The sequence below is a fragment of the Bison bison genome, unplaced genomic scaffold (genome assembly GCF_000754665.1).
Source record: "Bison bison bison isolate TAMUID 2011002044 unplaced genomic scaffold, Bison_UMD1.0 scf7180017864263, whole genome shotgun sequence".
NCBI classification, from domain to species: domain Eukaryota; kingdom Metazoa; phylum Chordata; class Mammalia; order Artiodactyla; family Bovidae; genus Bison; species Bison bison.
The window spans coordinates 3,954,182-3,963,616 of NW_011494835.1; the positions used below are offsets into that span (position 1 = coordinate 3,954,182).

At 40.3% G+C, this 9,435-nt stretch overlaps 1 protein-coding gene across 3 annotated transcripts in view; it reads left to right on the top strand.

Annotated features, from left to right (window-relative positions):
• The window catches only part of SLC9B2 (solute carrier family 9, subfamily B (NHA2, cation proton antiporter 2), member 2), a 60,230-nt gene that overhangs the window by 21,873 nt on the left and 28,922 nt on the right, over positions 1 to 9,435 (top strand). For all 3 annotated transcript variants that reach the window (XM_010848271.1, XM_010848270.1, XM_010848269.1), the window contains 3 exons: positions 379 to 549; positions 7,691 to 7,833; positions 8,679 to 8,806. In XM_010848271.1, coding sequence (XP_010846573.1) covers positions 379 to 549; positions 7,691 to 7,833; positions 8,679 to 8,806 — 442 coding nt within the window. The remainder of the gene's footprint in view (positions 1 to 378; positions 550 to 7,690; positions 7,834 to 8,678; positions 8,807 to 9,435) is intronic.

Genomic DNA, 9,435 nt, shown 5'->3' on the forward strand with positions numbered 1-9,435 from the left:
TAAGGGAATTGTAAAATATCCAAAATAGTAGTTTCGTCTGACAGTGTGAAAAGAAGTGGGTGATAGGATTAAGAGGGGTGCATAGGTAGATTCAGAGTCACTGGTAATATCCTATTTTTTAAGACAGTTGATAATTGCCCAATTGTTTATTTTACTGATGTTTTTAAAAACTTACATGTGATTATAAATATTTGTATTATGTATTCATTTTCTTTTTTTGGGGGGATCCTCTGAATGTCTAAATGATTTATTTTTCAATTTGCATACATCATCCTTGTGTTGTAAAATTTTGTAGTTTTCATTTCTTATGATTGGATTATATTAAAACCTGCAGATGACAACTCATTGGTAGAAACTAGTTTTCCTGGTTTATTTCAGTTACCATGGTGATTCTTCTGTGGGCTGTGGTTTGGTCAGTTACTGGCAGTGAATGTCTTCCTGGAGGAAACTTGTTTGGAATTATAATGCTATTCTATTGTGCCATCATTGGAGGTAAACTTTTTGGACTCATTAAGTTACCTACGTTACCTCCACTGCCTCCTCTTCTGGGTAAGTGCTAAACACTTCCTGTTTTCTTCAGAGTAAATCATATTTTAAAAACAATAGCTTGGAAAGCTTTGGGAGATAAATATAAAATATTTTTGTATTTGCTGTACTAGAGCCAAAACAAAAGCCAGTTGTTACATTTTAAGATCAGTGAGCAGGTTGTTAAGAAGATTTTTAAATAGATTTTTATTGACTTATTTGTGTATTTTTTGGCCATGCCATTTGTGGGATCTTAATCTTCCAACCAGGGATTGAACCCAGATCCCAGAAGTGAAAGCACTGAGGCCTTAACCACCGGACTGCCAGGGAATTCCCTAAACAGCAATTTTTAAAAATTAAGTTATATGTAATTTAAATGAAATAGCTTACAATAAAAACAAGAGCAATACATACTCAAAACAGATCATTTCCTAATTATTTTACTAAATATTTCTCTTATGTATGCTCTTGAGATTATGGAAATATATTATGGTGTGCCTCTCACTGTCTTCCTAAATCCACATTCTTTGACACTGTGTTGGTAGCTTAACATCAACCATGGTGGAAGTATCTGTACAACAGAAGTCAGCAAGTGCTAAAAATTAGGACTTAATATGTTATTAACATTCACATCATTGATAAATGAGTGATGTTCCAACATGCATTTTCATTGTTTCATTTTCATCTTATTCATTAACATAAACAAAACGATCAACCGATATTCCTGATGTCACTATACTCACTCATAAGTGATATAAGTGACTTCTTTGCTAAACCAGATAGTAGTCAAGCATTTATTTGTAATGTGATTTTGTCAATTCACGGTTGAACTGCAACCATAGTTGGTTATGAATATGGGATTCAACAATGAAAAACAATGAGAGCATTCTGTGAAAATCAATTGGCTACATAGAATTTAGGGCTTCCCGGATAGCTCAATTGGTAAAGAATCTGCCTGAAGTGCAAGAGCTGCTGCTGCTGCTGCTGCTGGTAAGTCGCCTCAGTTGTGTCCTACTCTGTGCGACCCCATAGAGGGCAGCCCACTAGGCTCCTCTGTCCCTGGGATTCTCCAGGCAAGAATACTGGAGTGGGTGAAGTGAAAGAGACCTAGGTTCAATTCCTGAGTTGGGAAGATCCCCTGGAGGAGGGCACAGCAACCCACTCCAGTATTCTTGCCTGGAGAATCCCATGGACAGAGGAGCCTGGTGGGCTACAGTCCATGGGGTCACAAAGAGTCAGACACAGTGATAACTGTTGTATATTTATAAACTATATTCTGTACATCCTTTATATCAGTAAAATTTATAGCAAATATGTAAATATATACATATAAATACACTTCTTTGGAGATCTAATTATTAAGCATTTACCAGCATATTATTATGGCACCCCACTCCAGTACTCTTGCCTGGAAAATCCCATGGATGGGGGAGTCTGGTGGGCTGCAGTCCATGGGGTTGCAAAGAGTCAGACATGACTAAGCGACTTCACTTTGATTTTTCACTCTCATGCGTTGGAGAAGGAAATGGCAACCCACTCCAGTGTTCTTGCCTGGAGAATCCCAGGGACGGGGGAGCCTGGTGGGCTGCCATCTCTGGGGTCACCTATCACAAAAGAGATTTTGTGTCCTTTTCTAACAGATACATAAATCACTTTTATTTAAAAATTGCATACCTTTTACACATACAGATATATTTGCACACATTTCCTGAGTCAAATTGTTTTCTGTTATTTTATGTTAGCGAGGACGATGAATATATTTGCTTTTGAATTTGTGGTCAGCAGCAGCACTTCAGTCATGTCTGACACTTTGTGACCCCATGGACTGTAGCCCACCAGGCTCCTCTGTCCATGGGGTTTCCCAGGCAAGAATACTGGAGTGGGTTACCATTTCCTCCTCCAGGGGATCTTCCTGACCCAGGGATCAAACCCATATCTCTTGCATCTCCTGCATTGCAGGCAGATTCTTTACCACTAGTGCCACCTGGGAAGCTCCTCTGTGATCAGCAGTTGAAGCTAAATATGAAAAGAACTAGAGTTATTTACATCTTTAGGAAAATTATCTATCACTTATCTTATTTTTGGCTGTGCTGGGCCTTCATCTGTGTGCAGGCTTTTCTCTAGTTGCGACAAGCAGGGCTACTCTCTAGTTGCGGTGCCTGGGCTTGTCATTGCAGTGGCGTCTTATGTTGCAAAGCATGGGCTCTAGGGCACCCAGATATCAGTAGTTGAGTTGCGGTTCCCAGGCTCTAGAACACAGGCTCAGTACTTGTGGCACCCAGGCTTAGCTACTCAGGCATGTGGGATCTCCCCAGATTCGGGATAGAACCTGTGTCTCCTGCACCGGCAGGCAGATTTTTTACCACTGAGCCACCAGGGAAGTCAGTTATTTACATCTTATCATGCACTATTTCTTAATATATTTTTCAATGTTAGGTAAAACTACAGGGTTTTTGCGGAGAAGGCAATGGCACCCCACTCCAGTACTCTTGCCTGGAAAATCGCATGGGTGGAGGAGCCTGGTGAGCTGCCGTCTATGGGGTCGCACAGAGTCGGACACGACTGAAGTGACTTAGCAGCACAGGGATTTTGTGTTTGGGTTTTTTTTTTTTCTTCTTTTTTTGCTTAATTCATATTACTTATCATGAGTGCTTTTTATTCTCTGAAGTTTATTAATGGCATTGTTGTTAAAATGAATTGTTTCTAGATATGCCTGTGAAGTGAAAGTGAAAGTCACTCAGTCGTGTCCGACTCTTTGTGACCTTCCGTGGAATTCTCCAGGCCAGAATACTGGAGTGGGTAGCCTTTCCCTTATCCAGGGGATCTTCCCAACCTAGGGATTGAACCCAGATCTCCTACATTGCAGGTGGATTATTTGCCAGCTGAGCCACAAGGGAAGTCCAAGAAAACTGGAGTAGGTAGCCCATCCCTTCTCCAGGGCATCTTCCCGACCCAGTTTCAAACTGGGGTCTCCTGCATTACAGGCGGATTCTTTACCAACTGAGCTGTGAGAGAAGCCCTAGATATGTCTGTGTGCTATGATAAAAGGTTGGCCATCCATATCTTTTGTAAATAAGATATTACTGGAATGTACCCATGCTCATTCCTCTATGTATTGTCTGGCTGTATTCACACCCCAGTGCAGAGTTGAGAAGTGAGAGACCCTGTGGCCCACAAAATCTAAGATGTCTCTCATCTGATCTGCCCCTTGGCGGAAAGTGTTTGCTGCTAATATATCTAAATCAGTGTTTCTCAAACTTTATCATAGAAAAATGACCTTGGGGGACCTTGTTACAATGCAGCTTCTAATTAAGTAGATCTGAGGATGGGGCCTGAGATTTTGCATTTCTAATCAGTTGTTTAGAGACAGAGTTAGTCACTTCAGTCGTGTCCGACTCTTTTGTGACCCTGTGGACTATAGCCAGCCAGGCTCCTCTGTCCATGGAATTCTCCTGGCAAAAATTTTGGAGTGGGTTGCCATTTCCTCCTGCAGGGGATCTTCCCAACCCAGGGATCAAACCTAGGTCTCCTGCTTCCCCACCAGGGAAGCCCAATAAGTTATCTTAGGTTTTTCAAATAGTCTAATAATCATAAGTTTTCAATCACATAGGAATCATTTCAGAAAGCTTTTTAAAAGCTGGTGCCCAAAGATTCTGAATTAATTGATGCGCTATATGCCCTGGGCATCAGAATTTTTAAAAGCTCCCCAAGTGATTCTAATATGCAACCTAAGTTGAGACTGCTGTTCCAGAATCCATGAAAAAGTGCTTTATACTTCATCTTTTTTTCCCCATTCTATGCCTGTTATTACAACAAAATACACCATGTAGCCAAGTGGTACATCCCTGGGGTGAAATCTCCTGGGGTAACTGAAACTATTCTCGAAGGTCACATATCTGATGTATCTTACCGTCCCTTTTTGCAGTGTTAATACTTGTAACAGAAAAAAGTTTATCAGTTCTTATTGTAGTAGTGTGTGCTCAGTCACTTCAGTTATGTCCAACTCTTTGCCATCCTATAAACTGTTACCTGTAAGGCTCCTCTGTCAGTGGGGTTTCTCCAGGCAAGAATACTGGAATGGCTTGCCATTTCCTCCCCCAGGGGATCTTCCCAACCCAGGGATCTAACCAACATCTCCTGCATCTTCTGCATCCCAGGTGGATTCTTTACCACTAAGTGTCACTCAAATCACTATTGTAATAGGGTCAGGATCTGAAACTGGAACATTATCTGAATTCATAAAGGCTTGTTATGACAGAATGTGTATGCTAATTGCCCGTTCTATAGTTTCAAAAACTCATTGAAATAATTGCTAGAGGGACTTCCCTGGTGGTCCAGTGTCTAAGACTCTACGTTCCCAATTCAGGGGCCCAGGTTCAATCCCTGGTCAGGGTACTAGATCCAACGCGCTGCAACTAAAGATCCCACGTGCTGCAACTAATACCTAGCACGACCAAAATAAGTACATAAATAAATATTTTTTTAAAGACCTAAGGAAGAAATAATGGCTGGCAATGGGGGATGAAGGTGCATGTTTTGTTCCCAAAATGAACCTGAAGGGAATTTCCCTGGACCACTTTCCTTTGCCAGTGGTCTGTGCTGATGATTTTTATTTGAGTGTTCTTCTTCTTACCTGTAAGCCCACTTGGGCCTCTCCGTTGGTTGTGGAGGAAAGAGCACCTGTCTTAATAGAGGAATATTATTCTTTTTTATTCTTAAATGGAAATATTTTTAAATATGCAAGAGTTATCAATTCATGGCCAATCTTATTTCATCTACTTCCAAGATTTTTTGAAGCAAATTATTATTGAAAAAATTTCCATGATACAAATTAAGAAAAAAAAGAATAACAGTCCTCCATCAAAGGAGGTCTTCTTTCTTCCACAACCAAGAGAGAGGCCCACGTGGGCTTAAAGGCAAGAAGAGGACACCAGCCAAGTTGCTGTCAGGTGGTGCCAGCAACGCAGACCACTGGCAAAGGAAACCAAGTCCCGGGGAAACTTTCACTTTCATTTGGGGAACAAAAAATGCTCCCTTCTACCTTAATATTCCAAGAAAGCCTCATAACATTTTAGATTATTATTCTTTTTGATTTCAGGTAGTTACATGCTATCATAATTTAGGGCTGGTTTAGATCCACATTTTAAGTTTCAGTAAGGAATGATTGACATACTAATAAAATATATGGTTAGTGCAATATTTTGGACTTGATAATTCATCAGTATCCGTAAATATTAAATATGCCTGTACCTTAGGGCTTAATATTTCCACTGCTAGAAATTATCCTGTGGATATATTTATACAAACCTACAAATATGTGAGTTCCATGTGGACAAGGACCATGTTGGTCTCGCTCTACCCTGTATTATCAGGGCATCATAAAGGTTTGGCCCTTAATAAACACTTGATGTGTGAACTGTGCTCATTTCAGCAACGTTTGTAGTGAAAAATCTTTTAAGTTCATTAATTGGTCCCAAAATTATGGTACTTCCAATGAGATTCTTTTGCAACTATTAAAAAATAAAGCAAACACACACACACACATACACATAAACATATGCACGTGCACGCACACGTGTGTGTGTACATGTATGTGCACACCTCCGTAGGAATATGTCCAGGATATATTGTTAAATGAGGAAAAAATTATACAGTGGTATATAAATGTGCTTTTATTTGTGTCCAGCACACACACACACACACACACACACAGGCATGCTTAAATAGGTATTGAAACTTTCTGAAAGTGGACAGAAAATCCTTAACAGTGGAAACAAACCTTTGAGGAATGAAGATCAAAAGTTGCAATTGAGGAAGGGCATATACTTGTCACTTTATCCTTGTCAGTAATTTTTAACTTTACCATAGGCATGTATTATTCTTATAATTATTCTTTTAAAAATAGTTATTGTGGGCCAGTTATTACTTTCACAAATTCTAGAAAGACTGTGACTGCAGAATTCAGAACTTAGAGACCTTCTTCCAGATGAAATGTCAGTAATGAAATATGCTTGGGAGGGGTGCTTCTTTACCTGTCTGCGTCAGGAGCAAGTCACAAAAAAGTACACTGGTGATTCTTTTCTGTTCTCATAGCTTATATTCGAAACATCCCAACACTCATAAATGTGTCCAGTCATTTAACGGGTGGTGCTTATAAGGGCACGGTGAGAAGAGGACAGTGCTGAAGAACAGAGGCTAGAGGCCTCACAGTATCTGCTGGAGAAGTATTTCCCTTTGTACGACACGTGGTATTGTCACTGAGGGCAGGATTCCCTCACAAACTACTCAGTCACACTCAGCTACCTGCCCTTCCCCAAATACCACACTTCGTTTTCATACCTTGGAAGAAACTGCTTTCTCTTTCAGAGACTTTTCACCTCCTCAGTCTCTTAACCCCTTTCCCTCTCCTTGGGGCCCTTCTGACTCACCCCTTCCATCTCAGCTCATACGGCACTTCCTCCTGCTTCTGCAAAATTCACTTTGTCAATTTGTCTTGCTCCCCTAGAGGCTGAAAGCTTGTTGAGGTGTGGTACCCAGTTTTTGTTCATTATTATATCTCTAACACCTATTATAGTATCTGAAACACTGAAGGCATTTGGTGACTATTGAATGGCTCAGTGAAAAGAGAGTTACCACCTGACATGACAGAGCAGATCACATTTCATCAAAACTCACTCTACGCCTTTGCAGAGCAGGTTTTGTGTTTTTTAATTAAATTATGTGAAGGTAAAATAGAATCCATGTAGGTATTTATTGATATTTCTGGTAACCTGACATAGCCAATAATTTCATAAGCTATTTGCTCTTTACACAGAGATGACTAAACTGGATGTTGTATTAAAAATTTTTTACATTTAGAATTTGATCACATTTTCCAAATACTGTATCCTGTTTCTCCCTTTCAGGTTCAGATTAGGAATTATTAATTATTCTAATCTGTTGTTTTAATCTGCATATTAAAACCTTATATTAGCTCCTCTAATTGATTATATTATTTTCATTTTTTTAGTTAAAAGTTTAGCCTAATTTCACCTAACGAATAAGCAAAAAAGAAAGTATTGATATTACCTACCTAGGATTATAGGGTTGTCTCTTTAATAGCTAAAATGCCAAAACTTACTGCCTTTATTTGAAAACTAAAGAATTGTTGACCTCTCCATTCTAGGCATGCTGCTTGCTGGCTTTCTCATCAGAAATGTCCCTGTCATCAGTGATAACATACAGATCAAGCACAAGTGGTCTTCTGCTTTGAGAAGCATAGCCCTGTCTGTCATACTGGTCCGTGCTGGCCTTGGGCTTGATTCAAATGTACGAAGTACAGATTTCTAATTATTGACTAGGAATTTTGCTCCTTCACTACTGCCAGTATTTAGAATCACTGAGCTTTGGGAATGGGGGTGGATGCTGCATGACATTCTCAGGGCAAGAAGAGAATCCATGCAGGACTGCTCCAGAAGATGTTGCCTATTCTTGCTTGGAGAAAAGTGGAGTTACTATGCGGCAACAACACCAAGAATAAAGATCCTCCACTTCTCTGACAGATATTGGCTGTAGTTATAGATGATGCTTGAGAGAGAGGAGATGTCATTTTTGGTGGGCAAAGTCTCATACAAGATTTTAGGGCTGAGTACGGCTCAGGAAACTGCCTTGTATATAGAATGAGTCTCAAGTATGGGTATTATTAATGCTTTTTACATGTATATTTTGATTGTGGGAATGAATATTTTGGGGGATAAAGGTTTTCACCCAAGCCTCATTTGGAGACCACAGATTATAAATAAAGCTAAACCTGAGAGGATTAAATCAGCTAGTGTGTGGATTATGAACACAGACACTGGAAGCGGCCTGCTTGGGTGCAAACCTAGATCCACAGCTCACTGATGTCATGATCTGAAGCCAAGCACTTTAATGTATGCCTTTTTGCATGAGTACATCTACAAAATGGGCATAATGATATTACCTGTATCGTAGGGTGGCTGCTATGAGGAATAGATAAGCTTTCTCTAAACACTTAGAACACAGGATGTTCTAAGCAGAACATTCCCAGAAAATGTGTGATGATCTGAGTACACATTAATTGCAAAAGCAATTAAGGTCATAATCTCTGCAGGTCTTTAGAGAATTATTTTAATATGTCTGTGTTTATATTTCAGGCCCTGAAGAAGTTGAAGGGTGTTTGTGTAAGGTTATCCTTGGGTCCTTGTCTCATAGAAGCGTGTACATCTGCTGTCCTGGCCTACTTCCTCATGGGTTTACCATGGCAGTGGGGATTCATGCTGGGGTAATTCATGATTTTTTTGTTGTTGTTGTATGAAAATATGCACAGACATTTTAGTGCTTTCACTGATTCCTTACAGGAGAACACATAATAGCATTTTCTTGAGGACATCAGAAAATACATCACTAATGTTCTTCAGTTCAGTTCAGTTCAGTCAGTAGTGTCTGATTCTTTGTGACCCCATGGACTGCAGCTCACCAGGCCTCCCTGTCCATCACCAACTCCCGGAGTTTACTGAAACTCATGTCCATTGAGTCAGTGATGCCAGCCAACCATCTCATCCTCTGTCGTCCCCTTCTCCTCCTGCCTTCAATCTTTGCCAGCATCAGGGTCTTTTCAAATGAGTCAGTTCTTCGCATCAGATGGCCAGAGTATTGGAGTTTCAGCTTCAGCATCAGTCCTTCCAATGAATATTCAGGACTGATTTCCTTTAGGATGGACTGGTTGGATCTCCTTGCAGTCCAAGGGACTCTCAAGAGTCTTCTCCAACACCACAGTTCAAAAGCATCAATTCTTCAGCTGATGTTCTGCTGCTGCTAAGTCACTTCAGTCGTGTCCGATTCTGTGTGACCCCATAGACGGCAGCCCACCAGGCTCCCCCGTCAACCTGGGATTCTCCAGGCAAGAACACT